Consider the following 15,974-nt stretch of genomic DNA (forward strand, 5'->3'; position numbering starts at 1 on the left):
GCTCTGTTTCTTGGCATTGGCCTCCCTGCCAGCTTGGTCTGTGCAGGGTAACCCAATCCCCCAGACCAAAGGAGGTTTCTCCAGCCTGTTGTACATAACCCCAAATCTTGCATAAAGTTTCCATTGGTCTCCCCAGCAAAGGAAACCCACCCCACTGACATCCCTGGGACATCTCCCCACTCTGGGCAGGGGCAACATGTAGCAATATTGTAAATAGGCAGTATCTATACATGACTTGTCAAGAATCCCCTACTAGTGTACTAGAATGAGTCAAACCGGTTGGATATGTTCAGCCTTGAACATTTCCCCTACCGTTACAGGGAATGGCTGATTGATGGTTGTCCTCGGAGATGGCCATAGGTAGACCTTTCCCTTCCTACATACATCCAAATGTGCTAATAAAGATATCTATGAGAACAACAAAAGCAAACTAGGCTTGACATTTTGGCAGTCTGTGCTGGAACTGGGCCTGAAAAGGAGGGTGACTTCACTCTCTGCAGGGTTCCTTTAGAAATTGATACAGAATAGGAATTTGTTTGAGAGTCAGTACTGTGAACCCATCTTATGATCAGTGACTAAGTGACCGGGTTCAGACAATATGTGTTGAGTGTAAGTTGTGGATGAACGATGGGTTGTTGTTGAAACAGGGGTCATCATGTTGTCTGAACCCTGCTGAAATAAAAAGCCATGATGAACAACCCACAGTTCACAATCCAACAACAATCCATTATTTGTGCTTAACAAGTCATAGTCTATTATCACAGCTAGTTTTAGACAGCATGACAATTCATGGTTCAGCCCATGATTCAAGAGCAACCCATGCTCAGCCAATACCAAGTCCTTCAGTCTGGGTTCTCATATTGCTGAACCCAGACTATATATCTAAATAAATCATATATCACAGAAATTCCAGTGATCTCTATCTAGAGAAATTGAGCCCTGGGCAATGTGCTGGCATCCATGAAAGGCTTCACTGCTAGGGAAGGGAAAGAATTTAATTTAGCTTGTGTTTTGATAAGAACTTTCCTAAATCTAAACATCTTCCCCATAAACAGGACAGTAAGAACCTGAGATTTTAAACCGTAAAATTTGGGGAAATGCAAAAATCAAACATTTGTCCACTGAGGCAGATGACTGAACAGAAAAAGGACAGTCATTCTGGTCAGTTGGTCAATATCTGGAGACCGTAATATGACAATAACAACAACAATAATAGTAATACAAAGTTGTTTATTTTTTTAAAAAAAAACTGTTATAGAGTATCCCCATAGAGGCCAAACATATGCAGAAACAGGAAGAATAAACTTGTTCATTCTTCTCAAGATGTCAGAATGGATTGCAAGTTACAGGCAAAATTCACAGACATGACAAAGCCTGGCCAACTCGTGTGAGAATCAGAAGTGAGCACAAACATGTATGTGACCCCTTACGTGAGCACGTGCACACACACACACACACACACACTTTATAATCAGTCAGTACAGTGTTATTCTAGTTTCCATTAGTCTAGTTCCAGTTCTACACTAGTAGAAAGGAAGGTTTGGACCACCAAACACAAAAAGAACCAGATGCTCACACTTAGACATGTGCAGAGTTGTTTTACAACAGGGGAGACTAACCTCTGGCCCATGGGGCTAATCTGGCCCACGGAGGTTACCTGCTTGGCTTGTGGAGGTTTGGACTCTCTCTGTGAGCTCCACTTCCTCTCCAGTCTCTGCCCCTCCTCAAGACCTGCCGTATGCCCTGGAGGCTACTGAGGACTTTAGGAGGAGGCAGACAGGGGAATCTCCTTGCAGTATCTGATCTGAGATCACAAAGAGATCCCCCCCCCCCGGTCGAGTGGGGGGTAAAGGGCATGCTAGGGAATCTCCTTGTTTTCTCTGGTCACAGGCTGCAGAAAGCAAACAGACATGAAGAGCAGCTTGTCCACCACCTGCAGAAGCTCCTACAAGCAGCTTTGCTCATGCTCTGGCCACCCCATGTAGGAAAACCAGGGACAGGAGAGGTTGGGCTGAGTAATTTTGTCTATCGTCTCTCCAGTGAAGGAAGCTCCATCTGTAGCAAAGCTGTCTCCCAGGGAACACCCCAGGGGCACACTCACCTGGCACACCTGTAGGGGACCAAATGAGATCCAGAGGTATGACTGCACCCCCAATGTCATGCTCCCATCACCCCTGGTTTATGAAATGGTGGCAACTACCCCATGCTTACCAAGAGAGCTCTGAGATCACATTGAAAGGTCAAGTCAGTTCACAATGCACACTTCAAAAAAACAACCAAGCAACTCATTAATTATCAGCAAAATCATAGCAAATCTAGACATACTGAAGGTGTGCAGATGTCATTATTCCCACTCCTGTCCAGAACTGATTATTCCATTTTTGATAGCATGCAAATGGATTATTTACTGGTAGTGGTGACGTATCTCTTTGCAGTGGTCATTGAAGCTGTCTAAGGCTGCAAGCATATGCACACTTGCCTAGCGGAAAGCCCTACTGAATACGATTGCTGTTAGTTCTGAGAAAACACATACAGGATTGCTTTACATACAACATTATCAGCAGATTGGATAAACTTTGTAGACCTCAAAGTGCTTAATTAAAGCAAAGGTCACTCCAAGTCATTTGCCTTCTTTGTATAATGTAAAGAAGCTGAAGAATGCATTTTCCAACGCAGTTCTGTGAGCTCTCAGTATGATGCCATGGGAACAGCAGAAATTTTGACACTGCAGATACATATTGGCTGTACCTGTGACACTGACTACAGACTTCCCCTTCCCAATTATTTTGGGAATTTTACATTAGGTTACTGGCACTTCAGGCAAAGACAGATGTCATACAGTTTGCAAAGAATCCTTCAGTTGCTTCCTGTGCAAGCCTGGCTTTCTAGCTGCTTCTCCTACCCTGCTACCTGCTTCAGATAGGCTGCCCACCCTTGATTTTATCTTCAAAGGAGGGATGGAAAGCCTGCACTTGCCCAGATGTTGCTGGACTCATTTCATCCACTCCAACCAGCATGGCCAACCGTCCAGAACTCTGAGAGTGAAGTAAGTCCAACTGGCTCCCCTCCCCTGCTCTAAGGCACCTCATGGTTCATGTATGTATCCATTCATTCACCAACCAACCCACTTCTTTTAAAGGAAAGCTTCTCTTTAAGTGCAAAACTACTCCAGTAAATGCCTGTGTAGAAGTGCCTTAGTGACATCACAGGGGCTAGCCAGCCAGCTGGCATCTGCTTCAAACCTGCAGTAACTGCTGTGGTTTTCAGTATCTAAGCCTGGAGAGGACACAACTTCTAAGTGGGAAGCACTGCGCTAAAACAAATGTATCATGTTTATCCTAGAATCCTTGGGAATCCACCTTGGCAGAGTTTTGCTCCATTTTCCCTTTTATTGGCTTGCAGACATGCACAAAAGTAACTCAATCCCAGGAGGGAGGGAGGGAGGGAGAGGGAGAGGGGGGGAGAGAGAGAGAGTCCAAATGCAGTGCCAGCTCCAGGTTCCTGAGGGCCCTTGGGTGAAGCACCCTCAATCAGCTCCCTCCTACAGGGAGTCTGCCTTCTCCCTGTCATGGCCACCAGCTCCTCTTGCCCCTTGTTCTCCTTCTTGGTATTGCAACCACTTGCTTCCTTTCAGGCAATAAAACAGGGAGCAAGCAGGCTGGGCATCTGCTGCTGCTCCTTCTCACCACCACTGTTGTCAGGGCCAAAGCAAGAGGCCGGCGAACAAGCAGGCTGCAAGGGTGAAGAGGAGGAGCAACCGTGGGGGCTCTTGTCGATGGGTCACTGCTAGAAAATGGGCCCTTGACAGATGCCCAACCATGCTTACCCCTGACACCAGCCTCACCCAGATGTAAAACAAACCCAGGTCTTTTGTGAAAGGGTTCCTTCCACCTTCCTTGGTCAAAGTCGCATGGTAACATCTCAGTGGGAGAAAATATGACCTGGCCTGACAGTGATGCACCAGGAGCTTGGTCCTGACTCCAGACCTTCTGAGCCCTCCCAGAAGAGGGTTATTCTGAACTTGGGGAAGGAGCAGAGTCCACATCCTCCATGACATGGTCCTGGGGCGATGCTGGCTGTCCACCTTTGACGCGCTTCCACTTCATCCTGCGGTTCTGAAACCAGACTTTGACCTGTGTGAGAAGAGGGCAGAGATGTACAGTGAGCTCCTATGCAATCCATGGGAATGCTAATGCTTCTGTGCACAGGTACCCAGCAGTCACACTGGGTGTACCAAGGCACAACGATTGGTGTGCTCTGTTGATCCATTCTGCCCTGAGATCAGCGGCTTTAATCTGTGAGAAGGGAGAGTTTGATTTTTTATTGTGAGTTTAAGGGTGTTTTATAGTATTTAATTGACATGTATGTCACCTGCCCTGGGACTGTAAGGTGAAAGGCATGCTATAAATCTAAAGAATAATTCATTACTATAATGAATTTATTTTATGAATTAATCAAAAGAATTATGGATGGATAGGGCAGTGGATTTTCTTTATAGCTGGTGATATGGTTGGTGGAAGGAGTCTTGGTAAGAAGCAAAATTTCTTTACTTTGGCAAGGAAAGCAGAAGTGCTCAGGACTGGCTAACAGGACTGGCGCCAGGTTTGAGGGCCCCCCCTCCCTCACCGGCATCCCTGCCCCTTTCAGTCCATCCTGGCAAACTTGTCTGCCTACAGCAGTAGCTCTCTGTTGCAGCTCCTTTTACAAATGTTAATTAATATTAATTTATTTTTTTAAACTAGGATGGGGTCATTATGGGAAAGTTAGATGCTTGGAGGGCCAGCAACAGCAAAATGAATATTGTGCTTTCCAGCAATAAAATTCAACACCAAAGATTTAAAGTTTAAACCATGGTTGTAACATTCCAGCAAGCCTGTGGCAAATTATCCATGTGCTTGTGTGGCCAAGGCAGGGATGGGCACATGGTCTGAAGAGTGCCCAAAGCACGCCCATCCCTGGGCGCTCTTTGACCACATCAAGCACACTTTTGTTGCATCAATTCTGAGCCATTTGTTTGAAAGGTAGAGAATTGGATTCAGACTAAAAGGTTTGTTCTATTTATTTATTTTTCAATTTATATCCTGCCTTTTTCCTACAAAGGGCTCAAGGCAGCTTACATCATTCTCCTCCTCCATCTTATCCCCACAACAACAACCCTGTGAGGTAGGTTGGGCTGAGAGTCTGACTGGCCCAAAGTCACCCAGTTGGCGCCATGGCTGAGCAGGGACTGGAACCCAGATCGCCTGAGTCCCAGTCCCACACTCTTAACCACTACACCACACTGGCTCTCCCAAAGGTTGAGTTTGGGTTCAGTATGGCTTGTCATTGAACTGTGGGTTATTGTTGAATCAGGGGTTATTATGCTATCTGAACCCAACTGAGGAAACAAACCATGGTGGACAACCCATAGCTCAAAACCTAGCAACAATCCACAGGTTCTCTTCATGGTTTTTTTCCAGCTAACAAACCATGCCTTTTTAGTGCAACTGGGTAACCTACATTTCAGCAACAACCCACATTCAACCCATACTTAAACCTTAAATATGAGTTTATCATGTTGCCAGCCAATGTGTGAGATTATTTTCATCACATTTAGGATCCAAGCACAATGTATCATACCACTGAGGAATTTTATTTTATTCTTTACCATAGAGTATATGCGAATGACCCCAATTAGGACTGGGATCACCATACCACTAGAAGGAGATGGAGCACCATTCCACCCCACACACTGGGATTAAATCAAGAAAAACTGTATCAATGGAGATTTCTCCTCTTTTTTCACTCCCTGCAAGGGAGGGGATTTGGGGGAATGGAGCCAAGTTACAACCTCCCCTACCAATGTATGGTGGTCCTGATATAAACTGAGGCTGCATATAATTAGCAGAAGAGGAAGGGTAAGGTGTTCAGCTACCTACTATTCAATTCCCATAATGTGTGGGTTGACACTTGGAAAGGGTGAGGGTGAGGGACCCGTCCAGAACTCCTCAGCCCCAGTTCCACAGAGCTCTCAGGGGCATGAAGACCACTGATCCTAATCCCTCTCATGCCTGCTCATGCTAATGTGTGTTCATAGAAGTGGGTGCTAGAACAAGCTTGGATTTACACACAAGTGAAATTCCAGGGTTTGTTTGTTTGTTTTAAATTCTGATTCCGCTGAAAAGCAAACTATTTTATTTATTTTTATTTATTTATTAAAACATTTCTATGCCGCCCCTTGCCGAAGCCTCGGGGCGGCTCACAACATCGAATAAAATACACAATAAATTAAAACAATAACAATTAAAATATATACAGTAGAATATGAAGTGGTAGAACCCTGATGATCTGCAAAACACAGCTGGGCAGACTGAACCAGATGTGCACATCACTCCTTATACCAAGCCAGGCCATTGGTCTACCTACTCGGAACAGTTTACACCAGGGATGGGAGCATGAGGGCCACCACACATGGTAGGATTCCATATCCCTTGAGCTCCAGCCAGAACAGACAGGGATGATGCCATATTCTGACAAAATTGGATTCTGGTGATACTTTTCCCATCCCCTCCTAGATCTACCAGTAGATGCTAGGGATTGAATCCAGAGAGCCAGTCAAAAGTGGTAATTCATAATGGGTGAACTGGCCATTCTCCTCTCATCTGATTGAAATATTAAACAGAAATCAGTATTCCCCTAACCTTCTCAGGCTTCTCCCTCTGCTGCCCACTCTGCCTAGGAAGTGGTCCAGGAACCACACTCAACAGAAGGAGCAGAAGGGTCCCCCAGTGCAGCAGGGATGGCATATCACATCCTGAAATTAAGTGAGACAGTACGCATGGACTTCGAAGGGAGGAGGAGGCCCTATAAGACCAGGTATTGTTGTCCTGATGGCTCAGGTGGGTGTAAGCATCACCTGTCTTTCTGTCAAGTCAAGGTTCACTGCAATCTCATATCTGCGGAGCCGTGTCAGGTAGTTGTGGTGTGCAAATTCTGCCTCCAGCTCCCGCAGCTGGTCCTTTGTGAAGGCTGTGCGCTCTTTCCGCGTCTTGGCACTGTTGGTTTCTGCTTTCGTGGTACTCGGGATGGCACTCCCACCACCTGTGTCCTGGCTCTCTGTAAGAGGAAGAAAACAGAAATGCTCCTATAGCAACCAAACCAAGCCCATCAGGAGAAGGAAACAAGTGGGCATTGCTCAGAAAATGAATGATCCAACAATCCCTGATAGTAGGTATTCTGGGGGGCAGCAGACTTTGGGGGTTGGTTTGAAGGGGAGTTTCACAACATTGCTGCCAAGTGGAAGACGTGCTCATAAGTCTAAGATGGCGAGCATGGGAAGGGACAAAACAGTCAGTTTCCAGAAGGCAAGGTGGCAAGGCTAAAAGAAAAGTAAGTTGTCCATGAACCTGAGTACAAAGCAGAGGTGGGTCTGAGCTCCAACATGCAAAACCACTGTGTGGACCCCAAACTAAGCTGGTGATGTTCATGCATATGATGCACATGTCTGGAAGAGAAAGGTCTCTGATTGTTGCTTAATCACATTGAAGCCTGGCTCATATACCCAGAGCAAACTAAAAATTTGTGCCACTTTTCAGTCATGATGGTGTATACTATGACTGTATTCTCATGTCAGAATTTGGCTGTACATGCCTGAGCAGAAAGAGGCCTAAAAATAATAAAGATTCAAGCATTACCTCTTCCTGTCTGTTTCACCAGCCTGACCAGTAGGAGAAATGAACCAGCATCACTTTGCCTAATTCCTGGCTTTTTGTTATATGTCTATGAAGAATCATGGGTTATAACCATCTCTTAGAACAAAGCAGCTAAACAACCCAGGATTTGCATTTGGCTTGCTTAACAATTCACAAAACTTTATTTTAAACCATAATTCCTGGACCATACATAACAAGAAGTCAGAAATCATGCACAGTGAAACTGAATGCTAGTTTATTTTTCTTCCCAGGTTCATGGGATAAAGACATGGGGGAGGGAGCAGGAGAACCACTGAGAATGTTTTCCACTCATGCATATAACCTTAAACCATGGTTTAGTGTTACAAGCAAAGCCTCTCACTTTTTTCTATAGAAAAATTATCTTCATATAGGATAAGCATGTGTGTAAAACAACCCTTGGTAGACAAATCCTTACATATGACATTTGATACTGGAACAACACTTGCTGGCATCCCTACAAAAGTCCATGATTCATATCTGGATCACTCATAACAAAAGCCAAAAGAAATAGCATCAGTGCCTAGTAATGATGCAATGAGGGCTGAATCTAAATTTAGGCCTAATCAGAGCAGACACACTGAAATGGGTGGGACTTCAATTAGGTATGACTAACTTAAATCATGCTAATTTCAATGGTTCTGCTCTGAGTAGACTAAATCTAAAGCCAGCCCTGATGAAGAATTGATGTAGCAGTTGAAAGAGAAACTGTATAGTTGCATGATCTTTAAAACAAATAAACAGATGTGTAGAACTGAGAAAGGCATTAACTACTAGCAGGTATTGCCCGAGTTTATCTGGGCCTGATGTATTTTTAAAGGCTGGTGATGATACAGCAGGCTTGCAAAAAGAAAAAAATAAAGGGGAGAGTGTGGAACACTTTAATGAACTTGGCTCCAGATCATATTCAGAAAAGAATCCCAAGACTACTTAACACAGAATATACTAATTTCATGCGTGCTGCTTGATGTTTTTGAGATTCTCTCCTGCTCTTGATGTGTGCATGTAAAGGATAGACATGTTTTGAAGGCATGTATCAGGGCTTTTTAATCAGTCAGTGTGCATGTGGGAAGGTCAATTTAAAACTGCTTTTCAATATCCCTGTGGGGCTGTTTTGGTGTCAGGCGTGAACAAAGGCCTTTTGTGTGGAGTCCTGCACCCACAGAGTGTTCCCATGAAATTGTACACATTTGGGAAAGGCCGCCCAGCTTTCCACATTTCAACCTTGCCCTATGTTAAGTGATCCTTTCGTTATTATTAATAGTGCAACTCTTTTGCCCAATCTCTCTTCCTTTTCTGTTCTGGGGGTCAACTGTGGCATATTGAGGGGAGAAAACTGTGTTATTTATGACATAATTCTATGCTTTAGATAGAAAAATGTCCTCCAACTCCCAGCATGCTCCAGCTAGGACTTCGGTTGGAGATTTTCCTGTCTGAACCTGAATAGGATTGCATCCTTATCTATATCCCAACATTTCTGTCAAAATGGCAACTAGAGTGGATAAAAATAACATCCAGATTAAAAGCAAAAACTTAATGAAGCATAGCATAAAAACAAATACATGAAAAACACAATTAAAATGCAACAGTAAAAGAAACAAATAGTATCAACTGCTTTGGTGAAAGATCAGTTTGTATGTCCAAGACCAGCCCGAATATAAATGTATTTTATTAATAAAAATGCCAGCAAAAGGACACAGGGAGGAACCAAATCTAAACCTCCTCAGCAGGGATTTCCTTAGCCTGAGAGTCACCACACAGAAGTCCTTGAACTCCTTGCAGAAAGATAAAATTTTAGTAAACAAAAGAGTAAGTAAATACATGTACTTTCATAGTTAATATATGTACAAGGTTCCATCTCTCTAATCTCTACTACCCTTCAGTTGATGGGCAGTAAAATTCCCATCATCCCTGAAAATTGGCCACACTGGATAGGCAGATGGGAAGCACCATTTTGTTCACTGGCAGTACCCCACTGATCAAGGATTCAGGATCAAGCCCAGCATCCAGGAAAAGCAGGATCTGATCCATTTCAACTCCTGATCATGTGGGCAGATCTGCTTGGCTCTGCAGAACGCAACTCTCACATGAGGCAGGGCCTGGACATTAGCTGGGATTCCTGCCTAAAGGAAACTGTCCACTTAGCCTCAAACGTTTTAGTCCTCACACGGGGAACTGTTGGCTGCATTTTCCTGGCCTGGGCTGCAAGTCTGGATTAAATGAGACATTCATTTCTCCCATCTACCCTTCACTCACTCTGAAAAATCTGCTTGCATTTCAGCCCAGGAGAAACAACCACTTCAGGAAGGAACAAGCAGGCGTCTACCAGGCCTAATCCAAGGGAGAGGGTGGTCACTCACTTGGGGGCATATTCCAGTGGTAGGCAGAGCTGATGGCAAAAAGGCAAGAGGCTGAAATACCCAAACTTCCAGCATACTGTAGTTTCAAGCATTCTGGACTGCCAGTAGTGAAGCCTCAGGAGGGACATTTCAGCCATTTTAGAATGGGGAAAACCCACAAAGAAGCCTGGAAGCAACTGGATGGCCTGCAGGCCAGACTTTCTGCCTCCCAAACTGCCAATGCCTTTATTTACAAGATTCAGCCACAGTACAATTAGCAAGCCATGAACAACAGAAAGGAAGACTGAAAGAACCAAAACAGAGAGGTAAATTTTTAAAGATCAAATCACGGCACTAAAACTGTGGCTGGTTTGTCAGGAAAGGCTTGTTTAAACAAAAAGGGCTGCAGGAGATGCCAAAAAGGAAAGGTTGGTGGCCTCTTTGGCACCCACAGGCAGGGAGTTCCACAGAGACGGAGCCAGTTCACTGAAGGCTTCACTCCAAGAAGACTGCAAGTCAGTACAAAACCTCCAAGATGCCTCCGCTGACGACCTGCAGGACCAACAGGCTGGCAAAGGAGAAAGTTGCTGAGTGATTTACATCCCAACACTAAACTTTAAACCAAGGGTCTGCAATGCAACACCTCTGCACCCCTCCAATGGGGCCTGTAAAAGGGTCCCCAAGGAGGAGCTTGCAGGTGAAAAAGTATTCTACAAAAGAATTCCAAACAATTCCTCCTTTTCATAATATAGGTACACAGATTTGTATGAAATGCATACAACTTCCTAGCAATTATACATAGGTTTCAACAAAAGCAAACCAGCTATCCAAATAAGTTTCCCTGTGAGGTTGGTGTCCAAAGTGTTATAAGGTCCTTAGTACATTGCATTATAGATAATAAAGCTTTCCAGTTTTGTAACATTGGTCTAAAGGGTGCAGAAAATCCATTTCCTTTTCCAGTTCTTAATGTGTATGAAGCAAATAAATAATTTTAAAGAATTTGTACATCAGTGAATGTGAAAGACCATTCCAGTTCAAAAAGTACTTGTGTAGTAACCTCTCCCTAGAAGCAGCAACTTCTGTTCCTTGCCAAAGCATATGGAAGCATAGTTGTATTGCACCATCGGCAATTAGCAGAACTGGAAACTCCCTTGGAAACAGACATTTTGATTTCCAATAGACATGAAACAAACATTTGCTGAATAAGATGCAGCCTAAGATCCATAGACGCAACAGGTAGACACCAGAGCAGTGATTCACCAATGAGGCTTTTTGTGGGGCTGCCTGTAGCAGATTCTCAAATTCCCAGGTGTCCCCTTGGGGTACCCTGCCTTAAACTGCAGGCTCCAGACCAGCCTTAAGTGCAGCCCCAGAGAAAGCTTATTGCAGTAATCTGGAAGTTCTGCATACCTGTGCTATCTAACTGAGCCCTTCTTCATGCAAAGCAGATGCCCCACCACTGAAAAGTGGTTCTTCTATTAATTCTGCTGCAGCTTGCCTAACACTTAGGGCATCTGGGGAGAAAACAAGACCCCTCACGATCATGGGCCTCCACTGGATGGCAGCAGTGCAGCTGAGAATTGTCGGCTCCAAAAAGAGTATAGTCCTTTGCTTATTTGTGATTGACATTTATCTATCACTTCCACCATCGAGTAGAAAGGTGGAGTATAAATCCACCCCCCAAAACATCAAACAAACCAAGTTGCAAGGAAAATGCAAACTGAGCCTTCCCCTTAGTGGCATGGATGGAACTGGTATTTCTGGGGGCATGTCCTAGGCAGCCTCTTTTTGAGTTGCTGGCTGTGGGAGAAGCAGTCCCCACTTGCGTTTCCTCTCTAGCTGGTTTCCATGTGAAGCTGAAACTGCCATGTGCATCCAGGAAGCATGGCAGTCCACCAGCAAAAACCATGAATGGCACAGAAAGACAGAGCTCCTGCCAGGACCTTGGACACACCTTCTGAAATCATCGTAGGGCTTCCACCTTCCCTTCAGGTTAGGAAGGCTTTTTCCATGCTGGCTGAGGCCTCAAAGATGGAAGACTATTTGGGGGGCACATGCTGAGGGGGGTGGGGGGCTGGCATTCTGAAAGGTGAGGAAGGGAAAGGTGAAGCACCGCTGACTTCTGCCAATTCCAGGCAGTGCCTCAGCCCCTCCTCTTCCTCCTCATAGGAAGGGGAGAAGCATTAGGCAGCTGGTCTAAATGTTGCTGAGGGCAAGGGGATGGTGGAGGCAGACCTTGTCTCCAGGGTCCTCCCACCACTCCTCTGGATGCCTATAACCATAACATTAAACAGAAAGATCCAGATCGTTACTTTTGCTAGTGTTCTCTATCTGTAAAATGGGTACATCTCCTCTCCTGTTTTCTAAAGGAACACAGGATGGAAGGAAAAATCATTAGTTTTACAACACTTTCGTTCCTTGATAATATGTTGTATATATGGATGTGGTATGTTTTGTGCAACCTGATGTGTGCACCATTGATGAAATCATTCGCTTTAGTTTTTGCCTGTGTGTACATTGTAAGTTCTTGTTCTGATGTTGCAGTACATTGGCCTGGCCTGCATTATTATGGAAGTTTAACAGCAGATCACACATCCCATCATTTGCAAGGGACTTAACTTGCTGAGAAAGAATTCCTCCCCTGAATAAACCAGATAGGCTCCATTGCAGAAAGCTTGTGCCATACATTTGAAGGTCTATAACGTGTCATAGGACCCTCTGTTGATTTTGGAGGAAAGTTGTTATTGCTCTGATATAATTGTGCCAGATTGGAAAGGGCCATATAACTCCAGATTTTATGTATTTGTTTGTTTATTGAACATATTTATAGGCAGCTTATCAAGGTGGCTTATACAATAAAATCAGCACAGAATAAATACAACATCACTGAAAATAATCAGATTGTCTTAGGAAATTAAAACAACAAGTTAAAATATTTCATTTAAAACCTATCATTTAAGAACTTAAAATGGATCAGGTCAGAGTTGATTAAAACAGCCAGGTCATTAAGCCTGTTTAGAAGCACTTGGTGAGGAGTCAGATTAATTCCTTGTAAGAAGAGTTCCATAATGACGGGGCTGCCCTTGAAAAGGCCCTGTCTCTTGGGCCTGTCAGCCTAGTGGCATTTATTGATGGGCCTATGAGAAGGTCTTAATAGCTGGGCAATGGACAGTGGCCATGTATCCTGTTTCACGGAGGACTGCTGTCTTTATTTGAAGGACTACCAGAGGACCATCCTCCATTGAGGACACCTTCTGCTAGAATGACTATCCTGACCAATTCCAGTTGCCTATCAACAGGTTGCACCTGAGCAGCAGGCTGAAGAGGCAGGCACACGGGTCACCTGGCCACAGCCTTCCACACCTTGTGAGATGTGCCACTTTTCCATTCAGTTGCAATAATCATCATTTCTAAATTTGCGTCTAATAAACACATGCCAACCCCTTTCCCCCTTGGTCCTCTAGAGCAGGGGTGGGCAATTAATTTTCCTATGGGGCCACATGAGAAACTTTGACAGTTGTTAAGGGCCGGACCAATACACTTACAGCTCTGCTCAATAAATATCTCTATGAAAACAGTAAATGAAACTTTACAATGATACAATGAAAATGTGGAGCACAGAACAACACTATTTAATGAATATTCACGAAAACATTAACATTACATGAAAAGCAATAAAGTCAATTCAATTGAGCAGAGCCTTCAAAATAAAAGCAGTGCAGTTGTACTGCTTGCATCTATATTACGACGATATATATTTGCATTGACTTTTAATTTGCCAGTGACCTCATGCGGGCCAGTCAGGGTCAGCCATTGGGCCGGATGTGGCCCGCGGGCCGTACAATGCCCAGGTCTGCTCTAGATGGTCATTCCTTAGTGTCCATCCTGAAGGGCAGGCTCATAAGGTACAGGCAGCCCTTCAGAGAACCAGTTCTCAAGCTGTTTAGCCCTTCAAGTATGGCCAGCACTTGAATTGGGCCCAGAACCACACTGATATCAAGCAGTGCAGCTGATTCAGAGTTGATTCTACATATTTCTATTGATTAGCCTGGACAGGTGTCCAGGCACCTGCCTTCCATCCCAGCTGAAGTTTCCAAACGGTCTTCAAAGAGATGGCCCCACAGAGACTGTATTATAGTAGCCCATTCTAGAGGTAACCAGGGCATGGATCACTGTCACAAGACCTACTTTCCCAAAGGAAGAAATGCCAACCGCAAATCAGCTGAAGCTGGCAAAAGCTCTATTGATAGCATCGAGCCTGCTGCACTAGAGCTGAGCAAGCAGGGGGACAATGGGGAAGCAGCCAGGAGAAGCCAAGGTTGTGCTGTCTTTTCAAGGGAAGTTTCACCACACCCCCAAGTTCCAAAGCCTATGGGCTGGAGGTGGTCACACTTCTATGTGGAACTGGGGGTGTCACCCCATTCAAGCATCAGCCTTCCTTTCCGGCTAGTTTGAAAAGCACCCTTTGCGGGTTGCTGTGATGTGAAAAGCTGAAGGTACTTATTCTAGGGCATCTTTAAAAGAAGCTGCACAAGTGGTTATAAGAAAATTCCTGTTTCAGAGCACTATTCTCCAGCAGGGGTGTTAACAAAGATCATTCAGCATCTCCTCAAGACTATAACCTCCAAGATTCTCTCAGGGAAGCCCTGGCATTTCCACAAGCTTCAAAGGTTGTACCCAGTCAACACCATATCAGGAGCAGTCCAAAGCAGCCCCTTCCCCTGAGCAGGCTGGCCTCATTCTGCTTTCCGTGGCCATTGTGATGTTACTGGATGCGGAGTGGGACGGGGCCTTCTCTGCACGGGTGCTCAGGTTATGCAATTACATCTTGCCAAAAGAACCAGTTCCCCTCACCCCTCATTACTGGCCTTTCGGTGGCCTGTTAAAACCTTTTCATTCCATGATGCCTTCAGTTTATTGCCCTGCACCTCTGTTGCTTTACCTCTGCCCTGTTCTGCGGCAATTACTTTCTCTTCATTTTCTTCACTGTTACTATGAATAACAATATTATTTCTCATAGTGATAACTCTGTGTGCATGTGGATGGATGGATGGATGGATGGATCAGCCTTCCTGAACCCAAAGCCCTACAGATATGTTGGTCTACAACACCCATCAGCCCCCAGCCTGGCTATCGTTTTAATTTATGCCATGAGCAGTTTTGATAACCTCCAGGCTAAAAAGTAGGATAACATACCAAGAAAACAAAGCAAGACAGTGCTGTCGAGAACTGCGGTGCAAAACTCCCCCTACCTGCGTTTCCCCGTTTCCTTCTGGATGTTTTTTTCTCCGCTTCGCTCACTGCATTCCCTGCCTGGATATAATCCTCGCTCATGCCATTGTCCACCACGTTTGGGCTGCTGCTGTCAGGCTGTCCTAATCCTAAAGCCAAGTCTGCGGGCAGCCGCCTTCGGCCTTCAGACGTGGTAAAAGGCCAGGCAGGGAGCTGGCGCTGAAAGGAGTGCTGATGCTCTTCAAAAGCCTGTTCGTCCCGGGGCAGGCTTTGAGGGGCTGCAGCCAGGCAGGAGGTGGAAAAGTCCGAATAAGCAGCAAAGTCTGGCTTGTGATGGAATGCAAAGGGGGCTTGTGGGTAATGGTGCGGCCCAACAGTACCTCCAGACTCAGCATAATGGTTGCGCAGGCACCCCCAGAGTGCAGTGGTTGGATGAGGATTTCTCATGCAGCTACTGGCAGCAGGTGAATCCATCTAGCAGGAAAGAGGCTTCTCTCATAGGATGCTCTCAAGTAAAATTCTGGTTGGGAAAAGTAAGGGGTAAATTGTCAGTTTTTGCAGAGGGCAAAACCCCCAGTTCCCTCCAGCTTAAAGACTTGCTAGCCAGCGGCTTTTGAGCTGTCATGGGTTTGTTGGTTTGGGAGGTCTGGCAGAATTCTCCATCACAGCGGCAAGGAAACTTCACATCTGCTGA

The 15,974-nt window shown here is 45.0% G+C and overlaps 1 protein-coding gene across 1 annotated transcript; it reads right to left on the bottom strand.

Annotated features, from left to right (window-relative positions):
- Window positions 1-4,010: 4,010 nt before the first annotated feature.
- Window positions 4,011-15,754, bottom strand: MEOX1 (mesenchyme homeobox 1). The gene is made up of 3 exons (XM_044444730.1): window positions 15,301-15,754; window positions 6,896-7,095; window positions 4,011-4,133 (listed from the first exon to the last, which is right to left on the bottom strand). Exons 1-3 carry the CDS (start codon window positions 15,752-15,754, stop codon window positions 4,011-4,013), a joined length of 777 nt encoding a protein of 258 aa, XP_044300665.1.
- Between the last annotated feature and the right edge of the window lie 220 nt (window positions 15,755-15,974).

Source organism: Varanus komodoensis, unplaced genomic scaffold (assembly GCF_004798865.1).
Source record: "Varanus komodoensis strain SLA01 unplaced genomic scaffold, ASM479886v1 scaffold45, whole genome shotgun sequence".
Taxonomy (NCBI): Eukaryota; Metazoa; Chordata; class Lepidosauria; order Squamata; family Varanidae; genus Varanus; species Varanus komodoensis.

Coding starts and splice junctions, on each gene's coding strand:
- MEOX1 (XM_044444730.1), bottom strand. CDS start 15,754: ATGGATTCACCTGCTGCCAGTAGCTGCATGAGAAATCCTCATCCAACC. Junction 7,096..15,300: donor AAGGAAACGGGGAAACGCAG/GTAGGGGGAGTT, acceptor TTCCTCTTACAG/AGAGCCAGGACACAGGTGGT. Junction 4,134..6,895: donor TTGACTTGACAGAAAGACAG/GTGATGCTTACA, acceptor CTTCTCACACAG/GTCAAAGTCTGGTTTCAGAA.